Source organism: Brachycentrus maculatus, unplaced genomic scaffold, assembly GCF_059751285.1.
Source record: "Brachycentrus maculatus isolate JH-2025_06_01 unplaced genomic scaffold, ASM5975128v1 h1tg000405l, whole genome shotgun sequence".
NCBI lineage: Eukaryota > Metazoa > Arthropoda > Insecta > Trichoptera > Brachycentridae > Brachycentrus > Brachycentrus maculatus.
Window position 1 is genome coordinate 530,438 of NW_028281154.1, and position 25,334 is coordinate 555,771.

General features: G+C 31.4%; 3 protein-coding genes and 1 long non-coding RNA gene across 5 annotated transcripts; 2 read left to right on the top strand and 2 right to left on the bottom strand.

Moving 5' to 3' along the window:
* Positions 1 to 897: 897 nt before the first annotated feature.
* Positions 898 to 5,886, bottom strand: LOC148302840 (uncharacterized). Its single transcript, XM_088270972.1, has 5 exons — positions 5,445 to 5,886; positions 5,211 to 5,356; positions 3,795 to 3,976; positions 2,720 to 2,982; positions 898 to 1,284 (listed from the first exon to the last, which is right to left on the bottom strand). Exons 1-5 carry the CDS (start codon positions 5,791 to 5,793, stop codon positions 1,196 to 1,198), a joined length of 1,029 nt encoding a protein of 342 aa, XP_088127098.1. The 5' UTR covers positions 5,794 to 5,886; the 3' UTR covers positions 898 to 1,195.
* Positions 5,887 to 6,439: 553 nt separating this feature from the next.
* On the bottom strand, positions 6,440 to 10,217 carry LOC148302841 (uncharacterized). Its single transcript, XM_088270964.1, has 5 exons — positions 9,908 to 10,217; positions 8,722 to 8,845; positions 8,388 to 8,543; positions 7,026 to 8,240; positions 6,440 to 6,924 (listed from the first exon to the last, which is right to left on the bottom strand). Exons 1-5 carry the CDS (start codon positions 10,022 to 10,024, stop codon positions 6,581 to 6,583), a joined length of 1,956 nt encoding a protein of 651 aa, XP_088127090.1. The 5' UTR covers positions 10,025 to 10,217; the 3' UTR covers positions 6,440 to 6,580.
* Positions 10,218 to 12,886: 2,669 nt separating this feature from the next.
* LOC148302842 (uncharacterized) lies at positions 12,887 to 15,070 on the top strand. Its single transcript, XR_015838576.1, has 2 exons — positions 12,887 to 13,112; positions 13,416 to 15,070. It is a non-coding gene; the product is annotated as an uncharacterized LOC148302842 (long non-coding RNA).
* A 4,292-nt stretch (positions 15,071 to 19,362) lies between these two features.
* LOC148302843 (uncharacterized) lies at positions 19,363 to 23,618 on the top strand. 2 transcript variants are annotated; one of them, XM_088270962.1, is made up of 3 exons: positions 19,363 to 19,634; positions 19,924 to 20,509; positions 23,310 to 23,618. In XM_088270962.1, the coding sequence occupies exons 1-3, from the start codon at positions 19,596 to 19,598 to the stop codon at positions 23,477 to 23,479; spliced, it is 795 nt and encodes a 264-aa protein (XP_088127088.1). In that variant the 5' UTR covers positions 19,363 to 19,595; the 3' UTR covers positions 23,480 to 23,618. The 2 variants fall into 2 exon arrangements, with proteins under 2 accessions (XP_088127088.1, XP_088127087.1); XM_088270961.1 differs by lacking the exon at positions 23,310 to 23,618 and having other exon boundaries at positions 19,924 to 22,092.
* Positions 23,619 to 25,334: the final 1,716 nt, after the last annotated feature.

The following is a 25,334-nucleotide window of genomic DNA, read 5'->3' on the forward strand; positions in this document are numbered from 1 at the left end:
TGGATACTTTGGGTTAGTTTTTATATGAGCCCAGTTGCATTCATTATATGTATTGCAGTCATAGTACACATATATGAAACTCGTAGCTTTTGTAAATGTAAAAATAGTAAGAAATGTATTAAAGCAAATTATAGATGTCTCAACGAAGATGAAGAATCTTTTTATACGAAGAAAAATTTTATGTATTTAAATTTACAGGGCTTACGTCCTGTCATCAGCTGGCTCAACTGATCGCTTTATACACTTGTGTAGCATTCATCATATTAAGCACCTATATTGCTTTGATTTCAACATGTGTTGAGACATGTATATATTAATATATTGGTTGAATAAAATAAATTTTACAAAATGTAATAAATCTGTTTCTTTTTGGAACGCTAGAAGGAAAAAGAATGGCAGACTTTCTACACTGCTGTAGTTTTACCATCTGCCCGCCACTGTTTTTTTACTTTAGTAGATCCGTTATTTCAATTTCTTTCAATAATTTTGCTGTGCTGCAAAAGAATCTGTATCTTTTACATATGTTTAAATTAATTTATTAATTTACTTTGATGTTTAAATTTATTTATGTAGTTGAACAATAAAAAAAAATTGTATTGAACAATTGTTTTATTTTAAATACATATACAAAATAAATAATACAATTATATACAAAATATATATTAGCCTCTCCACTTTAATCATTATACATACTTAACCTGAATGACTATCCAGCACAAACCTCATAATGATAAAATTCACCTTTGTCACATTGCTCAAGGCTGCCAGAAAGTTTCATGCTTGTAATAATAAATGAGTAAAAAAGTATTAGTTTTTTTTTTCATGTTATATTTTTCCTACTAGTATTATAGCATATTATTACTCCATTTTATTTTCTGATTAAATTTTCTCAACTCGGTTTTATTTTTACACTATTTTCCGTTTCATTTTCAAAAAATCACAAATGCCTATCACATAAATTTCCTCGGTAATAATCAAATTTTCGCATCACAGGAACATTAAAACTTAATTGATCATTTCCAAGGCACTCAACTAACAACAGTTTGTGAATTGTAATTAAATTTTATGTTCATTAAATATTGTGAAAAATAATTTGTATTCACATTCAAATTATTTTAAATCACTTTAAAAGTAAATCAATCACCATTCGGATGACAGCATTTTAGTTTTACGCTGATTGAATTTAAGTCCCCATTTAGCAATATGATCCCATGTATGCAATAGATGTCTGATTAGAGTTTGTGGAATGGCTGACAGGTCTCCAATACCACCAGTTGTACCATACTAAAAATAAACAAAATTGCATTTTTAAAAATACATTAGAGGCTCCAGATTTGTGGATATGGGAGAAGAATATGTTTGATGGAATAGCTTGAGTGAACGAGCTCAGGGTGAAGGACATATATACGGGAAAGAGGAGGAAAAGGAGAATAGCAGTAATGGCTAAGGTATTTAGGGTGCATACCAAGTGCGGTCCGTCCATACATGCTGTGGATGCTCCGCATCCCTTGAATTTTAGAGTAAAAAGATTTAAACTCCTATCCTTAAACAGGAATACTGCAATTTAAATATTTTGATATTTCTACAGCGACCTTAATGTTATTTTTTTACAAAACAGCGCTGTACAAAATCATACAAATATTATTATTATAAAAGAATGTGCATATATTGTCCCATCTCAGCTTACACGCAACGAACGACACGATACAAAGATCGCGGGCGAGTCTAAGTACACATACATTCTCAAATACTGTGAAATGCGTAAAATGCATGTACGCAAGCAATACTTGGTCTGGAAGCGATGTGTAAACCGCATGCACAGTGCCAGAACCTACGTACGTTCATTCCGCGCATACGCACTGAGATCCGCAAGCCAACATCCAAATCAACTGTATACAATATTAATGACAGCATCCAACATACAAAGCACGTCTTTAATACCAATATGTATAATGAACAGAATCACATACTTTATTGGATTGTTCTTAGTGCGCGCGTTGCTTTGACAGTTTGCTGCTTTTGAGCTTGAATACTGAAGTCAAATTGTTATTGAATATTATCAACCTGCGATTTACTTTATGATTTAAATAAATAAAAATGAATTGATCATTGTTGTATCTATAATTATTGATTTATGGATTTATGGAGATGGCGTCTAGATGTGCATATTTGATATCTAGTACGTAGTAAGTACGAGTATAAGCATTTGATGTCCAGCATCCCTTCTACAAAAAATCATTGACTGCCACTGGTGCATACCCGTACTTATATCAGTTTAATATATTTATATTATCCACTGACACTTCGTGATGGAATTGCATTTTTAATTTATTATTAGATTAAAACCAATATTTCTAGCTTTTCCACTTTTTTATTTGACCAGCGACCGGGTTTCGTCGTTACCGACATCATCAGACTGGGATGTCGTTACCGAAATCATATGTCGGTAACGACATCATGTCGTTACCGACATCATCACCAGTCTGATGATGTCGGTAACGTTGAAACCCGGTCGCTGGTCAAATAAAAAAGTGGAAAAGCTAGAAATATTGGTTTTAATCTAATAATAAATTATATCAGTTTGTGTAATAGTACACTGCAAATATATATCCCTATAATGTCCCTCAAGAATACAGGGGGTCAAAACTACTCACTCGACATAAATACAGCTACCATGTCAAGAATAACTGAATTGATATTAAAATGAGATTATACTTACATACATAAGGAGGCTTAAGCAGTACTGATATCGGTCTACACTGCCTTTCACACTCTGGAGCAGGATCAAGTTCTATTAACCTCTCTCCCACACTTTGTGTTACAAAAACAAAGTTACATTCCGGATCGGTCCATCTGTACGAACGTGATCCGGGTTCATCAAACAGCACAAATCTTTCAGTGGATAAACCCAATCTGGGTATCACATTAGGTCTTGGGAATAGAGCTCTGATCAACTGTGCGGGAAACATTCTGTTTAGTCGCCTGTAATCAAATACATTGAAAAAATATAAACTTTTGTACATTCTGAATTCTCATATTTTTTAATTTGTTCACCGATGCAAAACTTGCACTGAATTAGGAAATATTTAATTCAACTGACAAAATTTTACAAAAAATGATCTCCCATTTTATTTTCACATCATGTATTGAATTATTAAAATAAAATTTGAGCAATGTTCACAGAGAAACAGCAGCGGACGTTGTTGCGATACCAGAAAAGTGAATTGCATTTTAAAAGTTCTACGAGCATGATACACAAGTGTTTGCTGGTATTTATAAATGTTTTTTCAGAAAGCTACATAATTTGGAATAAAAGTAATTTCTTCTTACTTTTAAGTAAAGTCAATATACTGTTATTATACCAGTTGATAAATAAAAGAGGTATAAAAGTTTATATTCAGACCCAAAGATAGAAGCATCTGTAGCTTCTGAAACTAGTCGTTAAAATAAATATAATTGAAGTGGTAAAAAACAAGTGTTTTCATTTATAATTTTATTTCAAAAGTGTTACTGTACTATAAGCGATTAGTTTTTAGTTTGAATGGAGTTTTTTAGTCACTGGAGTGAAAACAAATGCTATAATATAAATTAAAAAAAAAGTTTTTGAAAAGATTTGTTTTGGTATCATACATCACTTTATTGCACATTCATCTGTGAGATAGTTTTAATTTTATTTTAAAAAGTTAAATGAATGCAGAATTGTACAAATAGAGATGTTAATAACTGACAGAGTAGTGTTACTTTTGAAGACCTTTTCTCCTCAGTTCTTTGAAATAAATGTATCGTCAACAAACCACATAAAACTGGTCCCATCCTTATTGGCAGTAGAGTTCAAGTGATAATTAGTGAAGAATTCTCTTGCAGATATGGTATTCTTATGATTAACAATAATCTTAGCAGCATCTTTATCAAAAGTCTTCTTATTGTTTTTATAAACTGTCTTCATATCTTCAAAAGTCACTTCCTTTTGGTCGGTCTAGAAATAACAAATAAACAAGATATTTTTAAATATTGCATTTATTTTTAAAAGAAAAATTAATAGATATCATTCACTGATTTAAATACTCGAAAAATTTTAAGCACCAACATTGCGATTTTCTATTTTATTTTAAGATATAAAAAAATTTAATCTAAATTTGTGCATATCTTATTATGTTATTAATCTTTATTTTATACACTTAGAAGATTTTTAGAAGTAAAGTTGCAATAAAAGTGGTTTATGCAGCTTTATAGAACAACTAAGAAACAAAAAAAAAACAATGTTAAAGAGTGATTGAAAATATGATAAACATATCGCTCATTTGGTGCAACAATGACGTAATCACACATTTTTTAAATTTAAACACACAATTTAAATATGTAAAATGTGCGGAAATACTATTTACATCGGGAGAAACATCGACAGAAATGATTTTGTGGTGCAGTGCTGCGAGATGGCGCGAGTGTCATTATAGAATTGAGTAAAATGGCACCATTTCTGTTGCTACAATGTCTGAATGGCATCTCCTGTAATATTCATAAGTGTAATTACGCCATTGTTGCATCAATTAAACGATAAGTGCATTAAATGTAGTATAGGTGTTTGTGGGAAACGCTTTAAGCATTCTGTTTGCATACTTTTGGTACAGCGCAAGAGATGCAAAAAAATATGGTTCAGATCGGAATTAGGCTTGCAATTACTTGTGATTAGTATATGACCCTAATAAGTTTAATAATTAGGGTCAGGGTTGATGAAAAAACCGCCCGACAACAATGTGTTAAGATAATAGAAAATAATGAACAATAAGAGACACAAATGTTTATAATTTATGACTAAATCATAATTTCAACCGGTTTTGAAGCAAATACTCTTCCTAAAGATTAATTTATTCAATTTTAAATACCCTGTCAGAACGGTGAATCCGAAGGTGGGTAATAATGGCTCCTTTGTGAGCACTGCGAGGGTCCTCTAAGAAGCAATTGTCGGGTTGTGGTCCCGTGGTTAGTGCCGCGGACTCTTAAGTCAGAGTTTCTTGGTTCGAACCCCTCTACCGCAATTTGATACCTATTTCTAATAATGAGCCGCTTAGGCTCACAGAAATAGTATGAAATTGAAATATTTGTGAAAATAATAAAAACACAAATATTTCTTTAAAAAAAAAAAAAAAAAATTACTTTCTACCATTGATACAGAAAATATATAAAAGTAATTTTTTATTTGTTGATTTTACCTTATACAAAAATGGAGGTGACGAATATGGATCAAATTCAATTGTAGTCAGTTCAGTCACATAAGATACAGAATTACAGGGCCAACAGTCCATATCCGTAATCCGGAAATACGGATTTTGTACAAGACATGTTTCATCATAAAGTTCTATAAGAATAGTTATGAAAACAAGTAAATTCACTATAAAATTAATAAATTAAGAAATATATATGTGGTAAATATGATATTGTTTTACCTGTTAATGATGGAAATATCGATATAATCGGTATGGAAATTATTCGCAAAAGCTTTAAACCTGGGTAAATGAATTCTTGAATCTTACAAAAAATAAAGCTAAATGGTTTTCCATCAAATAAAAAGTTTACAGCATGAGATAAAAATACTATAACAGAAACAGTACACAATAGCCGCAACATTGAAGATTTTATTCCAATGAAGTTGCGACAATCTTTAGGTTTTGTTTTATTCAAACAATCGTCGTAGATGTTATCAAATTCATTGTCACTTATACCGAGACTTTTAGTATAAGCTTGAATATCCCTGAGCGATCGCTTGTATTCACGAAGTAATCGTTTTTTTGCCATTTGTTTATTAAATGAAAATGTTACAAAACATAAATAAGGGGTAATGTCTCATTGTAAATTCAAATGTCAGATGTCAGATGACAGTCCATAGATGAAAAAATAAACATATCTGATCATAATGTTGTCTTTGTTTATGTAAAAATATAACTAGTACATGTGTACCTACTTATTAAGAAAAGATTTTTATTTTTAGTTTTAATATGTATGTAGACTCTAAAGATTTATATTGGTAAGATACGAATGATAAAAGATTAATATTTTTTTTAAAAACAGTGTACCTTAGCCTCAGTAGCTATAAATGGTCAGCACGTTTTATTAGCATGCACGTAGGGTCACAAAGTCGATGTTTGGAGGGGTAAAATATATATTTACCCTGTGTCTTCCACCAAGCGGGCCAACGGACCCGTTCAGAAGTTAATGTTGAGTTTATTGAAACTCTTATTATAAATATGTGAAATAAATGTATATAACAATATATAATTAACACGAGGGTTATAAGTAAGGAACGTACCATACTTTACATAACTGCCCATTGGACCCAAAACGGTAGTTATCGATAGATTTTGCTAGCGGAAGATCGATAAATGATTTCAAACTGCAATATTTACATTTATAATTTAAATAATGCTGCATTCTTTTAATGATACACGAGTATTTAATGAACCACAAGGAACGAATAAGGGACGAGGAAAAAGAAAATCAAAGGAACTGTTAATGAAAGAATAATAATAAAAATATAAAAAATGTATGTACATGATATCAATATAAATATATTTTCAATTGGAGGTTATGGTGTTGGCCACATATTTTGGACGTCATAATGCTTTTTAAAACCAACGGCAAGAGGAATTACAACCCATGTAAGTCCAGAAAATGAAAGAAGAGCAATTAAAACTCCGAAACAATTGGTCAGTCCGCCCTCAGATTTAAGCAAAATACTCATGCAAACAGCCAAAACGATAATAATAAGTCCAGCAAATGTATCCAAGGAACCTCGCAGTTTAGACCATTTTCTGATACCAATGCAATTTCTCATTGCTTCTTCACATGTGGTAGAAATGGCTCCATGTCCAATTCCTGTGATCGCTGATCCCAGGATTATGAATTCGAATTGATTTGAATCCATTAATACTAAAACAATAGAGATAAAATAGTTGAATATTTATTTTTTTGGATACGTTCGCAATAAGTCAATGGAGGACGATACTTTTTTTATATTCAGTATAACTCACCAAAAGATCCTACTGCAGAGAAAAAGCATCCGAATGCTGCTACATACTTAAATCTAGATTTTCGAATAGATGTTAGCCATGGTGATAGTATCAAAAAAATCAACCACGCTATGCCATGGATCGATAGAACAAAAGCCAACTGAGAAGTATTCAGTTTGGGTTGCACATCATGTGCTAGTAAAGCTATAAGCGAAGAAAGACAAAATGGAATAAACATAGAGCAGACCTTCAAGAGAACTGCTGGATAAAACTGTATAGTTTTAATAGAGAGTTTTATCGGAACTATTAACAATTCATTCATGTAATCGAAAGCATTTCTTAACTTTCGTCTTATCCTATAACACCTATATGAAGAACAACAGCAACTTGTGGATATAGTATTTCTCGAATACTCCACATGCGCGTTATCATTGAGCCAGTCCATTGAATGTTCGCTAGCTCTAACCTTCGAGTACTCCGATTTTCTTTCTTTACTATTATCATGGTGAGTAGAAGTATCATCGATCGGGGTTGTATTTTTGGTTACATTTAGTTCTGGCATAACTTCTGATTTAATAATTATTTCATCTAGTTTATCACTAATTACGCTGAGTCTGTTTATATCCCCAGTTATTTTCTTTTTATTGACCTTTGCTTTATCTGATATGTTACCAGAGTCGGATGTTTCATTTGATTCTTCTTCAGATTCACTCTGTTCACTTTCCTCTAATATTTGCGAAAGGATTCGACTACCGACAAAATTAGCCATTTTTGTTTCATTAATAATATTTTCTTTGTCCATTTCAACTTCTTCGATGTATTCTACACCATCATCTTCGTCCTTCGTTAAATTTTCATCTGAAGGGCTTTTCCAAGACTTTTTAGATAAATCAACGAGTTGTACATCATTATGTCCACTAGCTAAAGATAAATCATCCTCGAAAATTGAATAAGCCCTTACATAAGATTTCATTTGTGAAATTCCTGGGGGTTGTTGTGTGCTCGTTGTTTTGAGGAAAAGAATTATCGGGAGTAATTGTATCACACAAGCAGTCAAAAGTAAATATCCCATATTTTGACCATACAAATGGAATATAATCATCATTAATAAGGGAAAAGAGGATTGTCCAATCGCTTGGCCATAATGCGCCAAAAGTCTCACCCGACTAATATTGACTTGGAAGACGTCCGTGATCACAAAATTTATTTGCGAGAGTACTAAGCTAGTACCCAATCCTGAAATAAGAATAAAATCTTTCCATGAATTGTGTTTAAAATAAAAGATTAAAATAAATAAAAAAATAAAAGACTAGTAAAATTGTTAATTGATATTGGGAGCAAGTATATCTGATTTTATTGTAGTCATATTTTTAAAAGTTATACCTCCGAGTAATCCAAAACACACAGAGTGAAGAATTTGCTGATTTGCTATGATGCATGAAGCCATCCCAAGACAACTAATAAATATTCCAGCAAATGCTAAAGTTCTACTAGTAATACCAAATTTCCATGATTCTGCAGCCTCGCGGAACCAAGGATCTAAGAAAACAATTAGATTATTACACCTTTTTATACATAACAAAATCAATTCAATGTTGTTACCAAACCCAAAATTTTGAAATTATTGAGCCAATTATTTTAGTATAAGTTTATTTAATGTCTTTAGAGATCTATGATGGGTAATAATGTAAAGGTCAATAAATATTATAATTCATACCTGCTAAACACCAAGAAACGCAAAATATGCAAGGGGCGGCCAACAACTCGTGTATTGGTACACCAGAATTTAATCGGTTGGATAATATGATGCCATAGGATAGGAGAATTCCACATAGAACGCACTGGAAAAAGTGTTTAAAGAAACATAAGAAAATCATACTACATTTTCATTTCATGCGATTTCCGTATTTAATCCCAGAAATAATATGCATCTTCCAAAACTTCCAATAAAATCTATTGAATTTAAACCTAAATGTAAAGCTTTCCCAACATCAATTTAAATAAATTATTTTAAAGTAAATAAATTATTTTAAAGTAGAGTAAAACACATTAATATTATCGCTGTATTAGGCTTTACAACACTTCTATATATTAACACCTACATAATATACGAATATGCACAATATGTAGGGAGGCTCAGCGGAACTAAAATTATATGATTGTATTAAGTAGAAATGTAAAGAAATTGAATTAAAAACATATAACTGTATTAAATCATTTTTATAATGTTTAAACAAGATAAAGATACTTCTTAGTAGGTATTTTGAAACAATATAATGTATTTTACTATCGTTAAACAGCAATAAATTTAAAAGTTAATAATACTTTTAACTAAGTAATCAAATCATAAGTAATTATAAAGTTTTACAATGTTAATGCTGAAACCGGTAGCTAAATTCATTAATATCAACTGCATCCGAAATAAATTCGTTATTTTAACTATAGTAGAGAAATTTTAAGAACTGACGAATACTGTTTATATTATTTTTTGACATCTCAACATAGATGAAGAAGAATATGGAAGTCTGGGCATTTACGGGGGCGTCATATGCTGGTTTAAGTGATCACTTTACACACGTGTAACATTCACCAATTCTACCCATGATTGACAACCACATTACTAAAATTTTTGGAACTTCAATATATATTGATTAAACTCTAAACATTCTGTTTGAATTCACATGAACTTCACGCGAGACATCTATGGTAGGACGAGAGAAGGTTTTTATTTTATGTAAAAAAATATGTAAAAAATAACTCCTAATTTGAGATAATTCAGATTTGCGAACAACTATTTGTACATACTCAAAATGTTGTGGATAGTGTTTAGTTTAAACATTTTAGTAATCAGGCTTTAAAAATAAAATTCAGTGTTAAAAATATAAAATTCGAATAAAACTTACATGGCAGAAGAACGTAGCGAAAAAAATTCCCCATCTTTTTTTTTCACTCGTTTCGATGTTATAAAAAGATGCGAATCGCCTATCAGACAAAGTAGTTCGGAAAATTTGGCTATCCATATTTATTATGAATAATTTTTATGTATTAGAAACAGATTGAGATGTTTTAACGATTTTTTTTCACCCATCACACTTACACTGTATCCATGCCAATTTACACAACTAATTAAACACTCATTTTATTTAATTCGCTATTAATTTACCAGCGAATTGAATTTTGTCACGGACCAATGAACATTTTAGCGTTTCGACTAAAAATTACTAAAGGTAAAAAGTATCCATGTTTGTTATCTCGGTTTACATGATTATTTTATATCTTATCAATAAGTGTATGGGTGAGTCAAGTGCTACACTGCAAACTAATGTGTTGCAAAGTGTATGCGTTCAAAAATCACTGAATGTCTCAAATATTTTGTCAAACCATGGATTTTTAAAAAAAAATCAGTATCTACCCATGCACGAAAGAGATTGTTTTAAAAATTTTATAATAAAAATAGATACATTCAAAATAATCTATGGATACTATTTTTTAGATTGTTTTTTGAAACGTACGTATTGAAATAACTACTACTACCATCACGCCGTTTCTCCGCAGGAGTAGGCAGAGAGGATGGAACGCCACACTCTTCTGTCCTGACATACACTCCTCGCCTCCTTCACATTAATACATCTAGTCATACATGCCTTCCGATTACGCAGGCTTTGACACCGCCAGATTTTTCTGATTGATCTGATCGTTCGAAGTCAATACCGACTGCATACCTGGAGTCGGTATTGAAATAATGCTCATAATAAAGCAATATTCCGTAAGCTACTTACAAAAGAAAAAATACAGGAGAGGCAAAAAACTGCATATCTTAGGTATATCAAATTTCGTGTTTTTATGCAATTATGTATATTTCATTTACATCTCACCAATAGATGTCTCTAGTGAAGTTCTAGTGTTTCAAGAACAAGGTTTCTAAATTGGTTCAGATATATAGAACTTCCAAGAATTAGAGTAGTGTGGTTGTCAATAATGGGTAGAATTGGTGAATGTTACACGTGTGTAAAGTGATCACTTAAACCAGCCTATGACGGTCGCCAGCCCCGTAAATGCCCAGACTTCCATATTCATCTTCATCTTTGATGAGATGTTAAAAAATAATATGTATATTTCAATTTCATACTTTGCAGTGCGCCAAAGCGGTCTGCTTTTGAAAATTGGAAACAAGTTGTGGTGCAGTGGACTCGTTCCTCTCGTAAACTCTGGCTTAAGGTCCGCTTATTCACTCAATCACTTTTCTTGCAAACGTCATACACCATTTGTCACCAAAACTTGCAGGTCTTCTTTGTTATCAGCTAGAAACATTGCATTAGGAGCAATACAATACGTAACAAACAGCCAGATATTTTTTTTTACAGATATTTAAAAAAAATGTCAGTTAAAAATAGTAATGAATTAAAATTTTATCACCACATTGAGCTAAATTACTGCCTTCGCACATATTTAACTAGCTATATTTAAATGAAATCTGTGTATCTATTTATCAAGTAAATAACAAACAAGGGGACCGAATACTAACTGCTATCAGTAATACTCAATATTTCTTCCTAATTTCGATTAAAGCAGTTAGATTTTACGAATTTAGAAAAAATCGTATAATATTATATATTATTTATTTATTCGACATTAAGTTTATGGAATGGAAGTTCAAAATTTAAAAAAAAAATAACACTTGCGTGAGTGAAAAATTAACACCACCAGTTTTATTTCATTACACACGACTAGTTTCAAAAACTACAGTTGCTTTAATCTACAGGTGAATAGTGCTATTTTGTAAATAGTGAATAGTAAATGGTTAAATATTTGGTAAATGGTGAATAGTGAAAAGTAAATGATTAAATATTTGGTAAATGGTGAATAGTGAATAGTGCTATTTGGTTTTACTATTTACCTGTAGATGAAAGCAACTGTAGTTTTCGAAACTAGTCGTGTGTAATGAAATAAAACTAAGTACGTGGGATTCTACTTTTTTTAAACAATCAACATATCATTCCAAATAGTTGATTCCGAATCAAGAATTATTTTTTATATATAGTTATGTAAGTAATAAAAAATATGACCGTAGCAACATAATCTTTCAATCAAAAGTTCTATCCTACATGTTTCAGGACGAAGGTGATATGTCCATCAGATTTTTTTTGTTTTAATATTTTACAATGGACAAAGGATTAAGCTTTTATTTTGTAAAAAATATATTTTTAATCATATTTGTTAGGTTGTTACAAGAGAAAAATAATTATCACCTAAAATCGTTTATTTTTTACACTAGAAAATAATTGTCGAACAACAAATAATGTTTTTGTTATCTCCCGTTTATGAAAATAACTGTGGTTTTCGAAACTAATCGCGTGTAATAAAATAAAACTTAATAAGTAGTATCATACAGGTGTTTAATTTTTATAATAATACATATTTTCTCGCTATATGGAGCATATGAGTTCCACAGACAGCCTCTAAACTCTTGTTATTTTTTTGTACAAATAAATGTAAAAATAATAATAATAATTTTGGATAATTTATATACCGCAATTTTCGTAAAATACTACCTCAAGGGCGCAATGTTATAAATACTCATTGCTAGTAAAAAAATCCATAATTCCGTACATCTAATTCTTTTAAAATAAAATAACAGACACATTTAGCACCGTTGATTTGGTAGTGACAATGTATATATCTATTTAATTCATACAAACGTATTGCTGTGAATCATATTATGTCATAATTATATGTGCGTATTGAATATTATATGAATTAATTTAGGCATTTCCTCGGCAGTACAGAAAGGCCATCCTGTACACTTGCGAATTAATAAATACCCGCGTAAATCCAAAGTTGAAATAATCGTAGATATTCAGCAAATCTGGCAACTACTCGCTAGTTGCCTCAGTATTCTGTCTGCTCCTATTACTCCACATCATGCCGTACTTCAGATAGCTCGCCGTTCAGTGGAACCACTTACTATTGTATAAAATAATATATAATAGCTACTCCTTTTATTAAAAGTGCAATGTTACTTTAAATCATTAAGCGATAATTGATAAAAAAAAGTCTTACAAATAATTAATTGCTGCCATGTATCTGCGAGAGTCATTGTTCTTTGTGGTGAGTTTAATTAATTTACTATTATGTAATATTATAGAATAATGTGTACCTACTTATTTAACTTGTGTTAGTGTCAAAGCAACGGAAGATCATTGAAAATGTAACAATCGCACACTTGCTTTCATCAATATCTGACCAACAATTGATTGTGTGTTGAATTTGCATTACTTTTCAACTTAATTTAATTAATTTTGAATAAATTTTCCGCTAAACCGATCACGAGATTATTGAACGGTTTTCAGAAGTGAGAATCAGTTTCATAAAATGAAAATGAAAATGAAAATTCTGTTCTAATTTTTTCAGGTGCTGGTGTTGGTGACAAATAGTCAAGGACAGAACGTTAATTGCTATGGAAAAGGATTCTACTGTTTAAATTCGACCCATTTTCTGATCTGCGTTGACATGGGTGATGGATTAATTCAAACAGTGGATAATATCGCCCAGAAGTGTCCGCCCGGTACTTATTGTGACAACAGGAACTTGTTCGAGTGCATGGAAAGCTTGGACCCCCACAAAAAAGTGTTTTCTCCGCTCGGGCAAGTGTTCAACTCCGACGCAACTGTCATTTTAACAACACCGAGACCTGTCGAAAAACTGACCTCACCGAATCCGTTGATCCCCTTTTTCGCTTTCAAAACAACCCTATCGACTCCGCCAGTTGCGACTACTGAAAACGTATGGCATTTTTACGAGCATCCTGTCGATCATGATCACGATGATCATGATCATGATCATCCTGATCACGACCACGACGATCATCCTGTTCATGATAACCACGATCCTCATGACCTTCACGATTCTCATGATCCTCACGACCCTCACGATACTCATGATGCCCACGATATTCACGATGCTCACGATCCTCACGACACCCACGATCACCCTGATCATGATAACCACGACCATCCGATTCACGGTTCAGAAGAACACTCCGGGGATGCGCACAGCCCTCAAGCCCAAAATAATGACCCTGCACACAATCTTATTTTTGCTAAAAATGTAGTTTTTTCACCAACTCCGTCAACGCCAGTTTTGTCGTATCCGATCGTTATAAACAACAATATCCCTTGCAGTGTAACAGGCCAATTCCCCGATGATGAAAGTTGTCATTCCTATTATTCGTGCAATAACAATATAAAATACAAACTCGTTTGCTCTTATAATACGGTTTATAGTCCAACATTGCAAAAATGTACGACGGCCAGGGATCAATGCATGAATCGCAGCGAATATCCCTGTACCAAGCGAGGACGATTCCCGGATTCGAAGTCCTGTTACTCTTACTTCGATTGTTTGCCCAATGGTTCTGGTTCTGGGTACTTGGCGACCAGATACCACTGTCCTTGGTACTCCACCTTCCAACCGAATAACGGGCAGTGCGTCCGAAGCAACAACATGTGTGGCTGTCTTCAACTAGTAACTCAGCCCCAACCTTGCACGGGACTAACTAAACCCTTCTACGATAGTCATACGGACGAGAGTAATATCAAAGAGACAATGTTACCCCATAATTACATGCCAGTCAACCGTCCCTACAGCGTCATACCTCTCAGCAGCCCTAATGTATATTCCTTGAACGCTGGAGGTCAGCCGTATACGTTCATCCGAGACAGTTCCGCATCAGATTCCATGCCCAAAGCGAGTTTATACGGGAACCAATATCTTGCTATTCCGAGTGATGGTGGCAATCAAGCCTATGGTGGTAATCAGGGCTATGGTGGTAGTCAGGGCTATGGTGGTAGTCCAGGCTATGGAGGTAATGGCATTAATGGACAAAGTTCTGAGAGTCACGGAGAATGGTTGCAGCCGGATTCGAAACCCAAAGTCACCGGCGGTCAGTGGGCAAGTAAGATGACTGGATCGTGGGTTCACGTACAATAATTATTGTTGTTTGATATACATTTGTTAAAAAATCTCCATGTAAATGATTCTTATTACAATAAATGTTTTTACGAAAATTATGTCTTGAAATTAATTACAATATTTGAATGCTTCAGTTTTCTAGTAAAAATGACGAAAAAGGCTTAAAAAAGTAACAAATAAAATACAATACAAATATTTAGTTTTACCGAATCTTTTTACTGCGAATCTTTTTGTTTTTGTTATTTCATGTTTTCTCAGACAAAATTTCATAACAATATTATTTTAAGCAGAATGAAATAATGGTTTTTGGCATTTGAATAAATAAAAATGTTTTTTATAAACAGATTTTTATAAACAAATCTCCATAGTTAACTATTGGCCCTTTTATGTCCCTTAAATTCCACATTAAAAAAATCATAGGGCTTAATTTGCGTTAGTTGATTCGAATTTCGAATATAGGAAAACTATTTACAAGAAAACAAATAAGCACTCGTAATAAATGTAAAATAATTTAACGTATTTAGATATATAAGTAAAAAACAATTTCCATAGTATTCGAATAGTTTTAAACCAACGAGAAATTCTTACACATTTTGGTGCAAATATAAAAGTTTGAATGTATATTAATTGTAATAATCAGTATCGATTTCAAATACAAAAATTAAGAACAGCTTTTATTTATTCATTTTTACAGTTCTCAATTTTGTTAACTTTACAAAAAAATACGAATTGGAGAATACATATTTTTTCTCACTTTAATAAATGTCTATAGTAGACATATATAACCGTATATATGGAATTGAATTCTTTGAAATAATAATTATTAAAAATGGAGTCAGAAATATTTCCAATTTGTATTTTAAAATTAATATATTTTCTGTAATAAATAAAAGCGATTGAATAAGCTGATTCATTTAGACACAGGGATTACAATGAATATTTAGCAGGAGAATATAATTAATAGTCTTATTAATTTTCATAATTAAATTAACCGAAGAGAATAAAGGGAAGGATGTTAGTTAATGAAAAATATAAACAGTTATTGTAGTTCTCGGGAGGTCGACCCTGGTTAATTATTAATGCAAATAAGATTCACAAATATAACAGGAATCTTTTAAGTAACGCACGCATTACCACAAAATAGAAGATACTCAATAGATTTACATATTTCACTAGCGAAACTTATTCATACAACTCATTTGTCGTATTTGTAATCAGAATTATTCTATGTATTATTAATGAAAAGTCTGTTTTACAAAGGCACTAGAGAAAAATTATAATTTTTATTGCCGTCTATATATAAATAATCCATGAAACATTTCGTACTTCCTAATGAGAAGGTATCGATAAATCTGTTTCTCTAATTACTTACATAACTGGAAATACATATTTATAAATCTCCGCGAGTTAGTGTATGGTAACCAGCTTTTAATGTAGCACTCTAATTTGATATTTATTTCATATTTTATCAAACTTACGAAAAATACTCACAAATTTAATGAAGCAAAGCTTTATTTAATTTTTATATGTTCTTTATACATTACATTCGAGTATTATACGAAAATATTAACAATATTTTCAGTGTGTCTAAATTTATGTTCACAAACGCATGATTTTACCATACTCCGTATTCCCTAAACAGGAACTTCTTCATCTTTGTTAAAATATCAACGAAAATCATCGTTTCACAAATAAATTAATTGGTGATATTGAACCTCCAAACATATTATTTAATTTAAACAATTATAAATAATTTTCAGTACATGATAGAATATAATTCATACATTGTATATTTGTATTACATGTTCAATACAATATCATCTTTATTTTTAATCCCACACATTTGGGGTATATAACATACCTATTCGTACGGATATTGCATAGTTGCACAGATAAATGTGGTAGAATATATCCAGTTACTAAGTATATGGTAATTTTAATCATCATAAAAATGAACATAATTAACAGATTATTTAAAACAGCTTTTGAGCAGCCTTTTTGTTATATGTGACAACTCTTCTGCAATAAAAAACTTTATTCTTAAACTCAGCACGCTAATGATGGTATTTTTTTGTCAAAACATAGACCCTGAAGATTTCTACTCAAAATCGTCTTAAGCTGCATTCAAAATGAGGTTATAAAGAGTAATGTTTCGGATCTCATGGACAGCAATGTCAACCGATACTGATATTCTCCAATGGGCTGTCTCCAGTAAAGAACTACTGATAACCGCAAAATGTCTCCAGGTGCCATATCTTGGTCAAGTTCCAAGTACTTTAATTGATTGTTAGGGACAAGGTAGAAGGAAGACGCAGCAGTATTAAAGCAATGTCCTGGTTTAAAAATGTACGCGACTGAACTAGGATAGGAGGAATTGAAGAGCTGTTGAACCTAGTAGTGTCCAAATTATTGTATAGATCTGCTTCTTTTAGAGTTCCTTATGTCAATATCTTTATTGATAGGTATTTCAATATTTGGATAAAATTATATTATAATTTATTAGAAATAAATAAAAAATACCATTTAAATTTTTCTCTTTGTACTTTTTCCTGCTGGATATATTCAATTTTTCATGTTTGTTATTCATTATCCTTTTTTATATTTCAATGTATTATCGTTACTACTTTTAATTTTATTTTACGAGCGAGATTTTTTAAATTAAGTATTGCATCCACTACGTAGTAAAGCCAGAATCAACAATTATTTTTACTATATCTGTATCTATCTTTCCAAGTCGTTTAATTTTTTTTATTCGAGTTCATGTTACCTCTCTAATTATATGGTTGTGACTTGATAATCATAGAAAAATGCGTTTCAACCATACTAATTCTTATGATAATTTATTTACTTACATTTATCAACCCTTTTTGATTCCTGGACATTATTTGATGAAAAAATATAATTTTATTATCTCAACATATCGAACATTTACAGGCATCACATAAAACATGAAATGTGTTTTTTTTGTTGCATTACCTAACGTCCAAGTGACTCTGATATCTAGCTACGGCTTATGCAACACCGTTTATCATGTCCCTACTCAAGCTTCAGCTTTATAAGTTTTAAAGCCTATGCCTACTCGTGAGTGGATTTAATTTTTATGTTTAAAGTTACTATAATTTCATGTAATTCATGAGTGAAAATTCTAGGCAAAAACACTAGCTCATGAAAAATGACAGCTCAAAAACTGTCGTCATCTGCTGACTATGGACTGACTGTTCGTGGATGTGTTTAAAAGAATTTTGTTATGTTAAAAATCAACCATTTAACTTGAATCAAGAATACGACCATCTGAGAGATTAGAAGTAGCGCACAAACCATATATTAAAATTTTAAAGTGCTTTTATTTCATTCGGTTCAAAATATTAAAGGATAGTTTAGTAGCGTAACTGCACAATTAAAAATAAAAATATGTACGTTTTTATACAAGTTCTGGCAATGCTAAGTAATATATTTACTATTATCAATAGTATTTACTGTACTTAGTTTTTTTCGAGCTCTGACAATTTTTAGAAATATAGGCTTTGGATTCGATCATTCGAGATGTGTCCTTATATTATATTTCTTTTTTTTTATTATTAGATTGGGGAATAATTGTGTAATAGGGTTTTAAAAAATAAAAATTCATTTATTATTTACATTGCTAATGATGTCTAAATGTATATTCACAAACGCATTTTTTTTGCCATATTCCGTATTCCCTTATCAAGATCTTCTTCGTCTTTGTTAAAATATCAATGAGAAAATATACATATTACTTTGTATCACATAATGAATAATTGATAATATTGAATTTCCAAACATATAATTTAATTTATAACAATTGTATCATAATTTTAAGCAGCTTTGATGAGAATCGCGAATGATCAGTTGTAACCAATTCATGGGAACTTCGCCTTGTGTTATTATGTAAATGCAATTTTATAAAATAAAATTTCGTTTTGTAAAAAAAATATATCAGCAAATAAATCTGTTTGCAAGCCTGTGGTTTGAGGTATTCGTGAAAATAATGTTTATAGATTGAAAAAAATCGAAAAAATACGTAAGTATAATTTTCAGACCGGTTCAACGAAGAAAGCCGTTGAAAAGCGCGATATTTTTTGGTCGATACCCCTTAGTCAAACAAAATGAAAGTTTAATTAAATGAAAAAATATAATTTTTAGGTATAACACAAATACTATATGTATGGTTGGGAAAAATTAAAAAAAGTGGATCTGTCTTATTTTTACAAAGAATGCGTCACGACACATGTGACAAGTGAATTTATTTAGACATTACCTTGCCTTGGTCTGACAAACAGGCCATCCTATACACCTGTGAATCGGTAATTACCAGCTGAGCAATCAGCACAAGAGGTGACTGCAACTCCGCGGATCGCCTCTGCCTAGTGCTATACTGTGCTGTCATTTAAATATGACGTGTTTCACTAAGTTTATAGCCAGCAAATCGTAGTGAAGTTCCGAATATTTCACTAATATTCGACAAGACATTAACTGTAAACTTTAGTGAGTGGATGTTATTATGTTGACACAGTTGAACCTAATAAAATAGCTCGCATTTTACGGGCCTCGAAAGTAATCTAGTTTGAAAGAAAACCCGAGGATTTACATATATTCAACATGTTGTACAAACAAATATTCATCTTTTCATCCATTTTGGTAAGTGCTGTCATATTATGTCAGATCTATTTAATTATTTTAATGCAAACATTTGCTTGTACCTAATCTTATGTCAATTTATATAGAAAAAATCTTATTGCTCTATTTTACAGTATTTGTATTTAAGTAAATACACACATACAACTCATAAAAAGTATTCGTTGAAATGCTGTCCAGAAGAATGTTTTAAACATTTCCTTTCGAATTGAATAAAATATAATAGAAAAATAATGTACCTTTCTTCTACACTTTTCAAATTAAAGTTAATAAAATTGCGTTTATTTTTCAGATGCTAATAAAGCACATTGGAGGAGAAAATGTGGATTGCAATGGTAAAGGTTTTCTTTGTAAAAATTCGACTCATTTCTTTGTCTGCGTCGATATGGGAAATGGATTAACGCAGACGGTAGATGAAGTCGCCCAACAATGTCCGATAAATACATTTTGTAACATCAATAACGCTTACGAATGTATGGAAGTAATCAGCTTCTCTCCCATCGGTCCAGAGAGTGCAGATAACATCATGATCTCCACAGTGTACCGACCCGCTCCACCGGACAGTACTAACGTTTCTTCTCCTAACGATGCACCGATGTCCGCACTGGTAGAGGCTCCCAGTTCTACACCGTCATCTGTCGCGGACTCCATACCGACAGTGTACGAGAAAACGACGATGATGTCCACAACTTTACCCGGAACTTCAATAATAACGGAAGAAATGAAAGAAAACTCACCATCCGTTGAAACTTTTCAAAGTACACCTATAATGACCTTATCGGATTTAATAACATCTATTAACGAAGGACAAAATACACCTCTATACAGCATCCCTACCTCAGTAATGCCAATTTCAACTATCACAACAGAAGATTCAGGTACTTCAATGCCATCTACCATTCCTTTATCCACCCCACAATTAGGTGAAACTTCAATGATTTATGTTCCATCGACTGTGCCTGAAGAATTACCCGATACATCCACAGAAGCGAATACTAACGACATTACAGAAAGCACTACTCTTAAAACGACAGCGTTTATTTCATCTACTACGAGCACTACTCCTGCCCCGGAAACTGAAGCTACAAAGGAAACAGACGCGATTAGCGATGCAACTAGTATTACACCAGACAGTACAGTGAAAACGTCAACTTCCGCTCAGCCGGCATTCGTTAGTTTCTCCAGTAACGCATTACCCGAAATAGCGTCTACTCCAGAACACCCAGTATTCACACGTACAATACAGCCAACAGAATTCCACCCGAGTACTAAAAAAGTATTTTCCCTCCTAAGCGGTAACCTCGTTAGTCAACCAAACATTTCACCTACTCCTCTTCCGGACGTTACTGTTCCGCTAACACCGAATACAGGAAACGTTTGTCAAGGACTAGGTCGTATCCCGGATGAGAGCAGTTGCCATTCATTTTTCATGTGCATTAACAACGTTAAGTATAAACTTATTTGCCCTTTCAACACAGTATACAGCCCCTCTTTGCAGAAATGCACGACTTTGAAAGATCACTGCCTGAATTTGAACAAGTTCACTTGTAGTAAAATAGGGCGCTTCCCTGACTCGAAGTCTTGCTATTCTTACTTCGACTGCCAACCCAACGGTGTGGGGTTCACCGTGACGAGGTACCACTGTCCGTGGTACTCGTCCTTCCAGCCTTCTAATGGTCAATGCGCGAGCAGCGCCAACGCCTGCGGCTGCTGGCAAACGCCGCAGACGTGTCGTTACTTTACCCCGAAAGCGAGTAATTACGAAGTGCAAACCGAAGATAAGGCAGGGATGAGCTATTTTTTCCCGGACGATCCTTCATATGGCAAAGAGTACATTTTACAAAATTCTTACGTTCGCGATAATATTATATCAGTCGGTCAAGTCGTGCCGAGACCGGAACAAGGGATCGGGGGTAACGTTGCATCTCCTACACCGGTGTTAGATCGCTTAGTAGCTTACAATGGAAATATAGGATCCAATGACGTCACTCCTCTCGCTGCGAACGCAATAACAACGGCTGGCCATTATAATAATCCTCTCTCTTCCAACAATAATGTTCCCAAGACGTACATTCGAGTAAGTGGTAACCCATCTGGCACCATTTACGTAGGAAATAATGGAGTTCCTATAGAAAACGTTGACGGTCAATACATCCCAGTTAGTCCTGTTCCGGTGAAGTTTGACATTGGGTACAATTCAGTCGTTAATAAAATAGTCGAACCAAATAATATCGAAACCAAATGGTCACAACCCGATACTAAAGAGCGAGCTAGTGAAAGTCAATGGACCCCAAACTATTATGGTTCCTGGTTTAATGTTCAATGATCTTAGAGTTACGTAAAATATTGTTGGATTCTTTTGTATTTAGTAATTAATAAATTATTCTTATTTTATTTAAATTTAAAAAATCAAAGAGACCTCAACAATAAACAAAGGAACAAATTCAAAAGTATTTGCCAAGAAGGACACATAAAACATATAATTTTAAATAATTTTGTACTCTTAATTATTTGAAAAAAATCTCTATACGAGCTCCCTGTAAACGATTTATCGAATATGTATGTTAAATATTAAAACATAAGGTATAATTATTAAGTTGCCGATAATTTTTGTTCTTTGCATTAAATATATATTTATGGAGTACATATTTACTAATATTTGTTATTATTTTTAAAATTACTAGTAAATAAATAAAATTCGAAAATTATTCAATTTATACTTTTCTTTAACAGTTTTTAGAATTTAACTAACTAATATTATATGTATCAACGTTTCCCCTCTTCTAATATTTTTAACAGACACCAGCATACCCATATATCCTTGTTTTTATGACAATTCATTTATGAAATTTAATTTTATTCTACAAATTTAGATTGATTACAAGACTTTTTCTTTGGTGAAAAAAACTTCTTAAAGGATTTCGAAGAGCATATATATTTTCCTCAAATGTTAAAACACATATTGCTCACTCCTTTCAACAACGTCTTAAATTGAACAACTTGATTTTTCAGGAGGTCGTTTTTAATGTTTAAAAATATAATACAATGTATTAAAAATAAATATCAAGCCTTTTGATCTTTTTACTGTGCAATAGATCTTTTTAGGTAAAAACCTGAATGTTTTTTCTCTATTTGAAAAATATTTAGTATATGTAAAAAAATAATTTAACAATGCCTTTTCTTCAAAATGCAAAAAACAACACTTTCTGCCATGTAGCGGGTAAATATTAAGTTAAAAATATGCCGCTTTTGCTGGGCATTCAGTAAACATGCACAACCGAAAATTGTCGATTTTTGAAATATGACGTTCTTGAAAGGAGTGAGCGATATGTATGTAAGTTGGTACTGCACTGTGTCATGAGATTAATCAATTTATCTAGGAGTTCCGAAAATTGAGTAGTGTGGTTGTCAATCATTGGTAGAATGGTGAATGTTGAAAAAGTAATTAATTAACCAGTCTATGATAGGTCTTAAGTCATGTAAATTCCCAGACTTCCATATTCTTCTTCATCTATGTTGATATATCAAATAAAAGTGAAAATAAAAACAAAAGAATTCCCCCCTTTTGTACTGTCGAGTCTTAACTATTCTTTTAGAAAAACGTAAGTTCAAAAATGTGCTTTCAATTTATTGTTACGTTTAATAATAAAACAATTAAGCTTCTGAACTTATTTTCAGGTGAGAAAACCCCACCGAAAAAGATGTCGGTTAGAAAAAAGCTTAAGGAGGAACTAAAAGTAGTCACCTCCAAAGCTCGTAATTGTATGCAAAAAGGTTTGGAGTTTGTCAGAGAAAGTATTACACAATTGTACAATGGGGCCACATTAATCATGAAATTTTTGGCATAATTTTCATATCAAATGATAATAAGATTAAACTGTAATGGTTTTGCTAAAAAAATAAAACCGGCATTTTAATTGCTTGTTATTATTTATCCAAATAAATATATTACAATGCAGTCAATAAATACAAATTTAAAATTTAAAAGCTTTTTTGTACTAAATTCCTTTTCCCAATATAAAATATACAATAATTAACAAAAATATCTAGATACCTACCTCAATTCTGAAACGAAGATTTAAAAAAAAATATATAGATATGTATATATGTATTTTAGCTGGACTAAGTCACTAAGTCACTTTCTTAAAAAAATCATATCCAATATAAGAAAAAGAAGAATATTATTTTATTTTCGTTATCGTTCCACCTTAAAAATGTAGTGTTTAAAGCTTTTGATCACCGCGCCGGAGGTTCCAGGTTTGTTTCTAAGGAGGGCCAGAATATCGGTGATTTTTTGCTATAATATTTACTTTGGATTGGTATCTGAAGTGCAGGGCTGATCACCTTACTTTCTTGTATATAACGGCCAAATACTACCCCGATATGGCGGAGTGTCTTATGCACCAATAGGTGCGAATAAGAGGTAGAAGAAAAAGAGTTATCATTATGTAGATACTATTTCATAAACATGATTAATTTTTTTATGAAAAAGCAGCTTGGAAGTTTGGAAGCTTGGAATATAAAATATTGTAATGCAGTGCCTGGAAAATAAAAAAAAAAGGTTTTGATGGCTGTGATTAATAAAAAAAAATAATATAAAAAAAAATACATATATATATATATATATATATATATATATATATATATATATATATATATATATATATATATATATATATATATATATATATATATATATATATATATATATATATATATATATATATATATATATATATATATATATATATATATATATATATATATATATATATATATATATATATATATATGTATATATATATATATATATATATATATATATATATATATATATATATATATATATATATATATATATATATGTATAAATAAAATATTACACCTAACAAAAATAAAAATATACCAGTCTGATGATGTCGGCAATGATGAAATCCAGTCACTGATCAAATAAAATCAATGTGAAATATACATTTGTTATTTTATTATATAAAATGCAGTTCCACCAAAAATGTCAGTACAAAATTTAAATCTTGGAAGTGATTAGTTTTTAGTAAATTAAAGCAATAAAAGTGAATAAATTAATCTTATTTAGATCATACCTGTATATTTAATTATTATATTACATTTGCGCATAAATATAAATTTCAATTAAATTTTATGTCGTTTTAACTGTAAAATTATCCAAATGTTTTTTTGAGTAAATATGTAAAATGATAATATTCACGTTTATTGTGCAGGTGCAGCGAATGAATTAATTTAATAAATTAATACTCCATTTATTTCATGTTTTGTGATAAATAACACAACCTTGATATTTAAAAAATAATTAATACTGTATTGATATTTTTATTCGAAATATTATACATATATTCAAAATCCTAAGTAGAATGAGAAAAAAAATAGAATACACAAATGTTTTAAATATTTAGAGAATTAGTCCGTATGTCCATCATTATTTTAGGTTGGTACCTAAGTGCATCAGACGATTTCATATTTCTCTCACTCCTTTCAAGAACGTCATAAATCAAAAATCATCAATTTTCAGTTATGCATGTTTTCGGAATGCCCAAAAAATGTACTATATCCCAGCAAAAGCGGCATATTTTTAACTAAATATTTACCCGCTACAGGGCAGAAAGTGTTGTATTTGTATTTTGAAGAAAAGGTATTGTTTAATTATTATTTTTAAATAAACTAAAT

Coding starts and splice junctions, on each gene's coding strand:
- LOC148302840 (XM_088270972.1), bottom strand. CDS start 5,793: ATGGCAAAAAAACGATTACTTCGTGAATACAAGCGATCGCTCAGGGAT. Junction 2,983..3,794: donor GATGGGACCAGTTTTATGTG/GTTTGTTGACGA, acceptor ATTTGATTACAG/GCGACTAAACAGAATGTTTC. Junction 1,285..2,719: donor GCTTAAGCCTCCTTATGTAT/GTAAGTATAATC, acceptor GTTTATTTTTAG/TATGGTACAACTGGTGGTAT.
- LOC148302841 (XM_088270964.1), bottom strand. CDS start 10,024: ATGGATAGCCAAATTTTCCGAACTACTTTGTCTGATAGGCGATTCGCA. Junction 8,846..9,907: donor TCGCTACGTTCTTCTGCCAT/GTAAGTTTTATT, acceptor CACTTTTTCCAG/TGCGTTCTATGTGGAATTCT. Junction 6,925..7,025: donor CTCTGCAGTAGGATCTTTTG/GTGAGTTATACT, acceptor CTATTGTTTTAG/TATTAATGGATTCAAATCAA.
- LOC148302843 (XM_088270961.1), top strand. CDS start 19,596: ATGTTGTACAAACAAATATTCATCTTTTCATCCATTTTG. Junction 19,635..19,923: donor TCATCTTTTCATCCATTTTG/GTAAGTGCTGTC, acceptor TTTATTTTTCAG/ATGCTAATAAAGCACATTGG.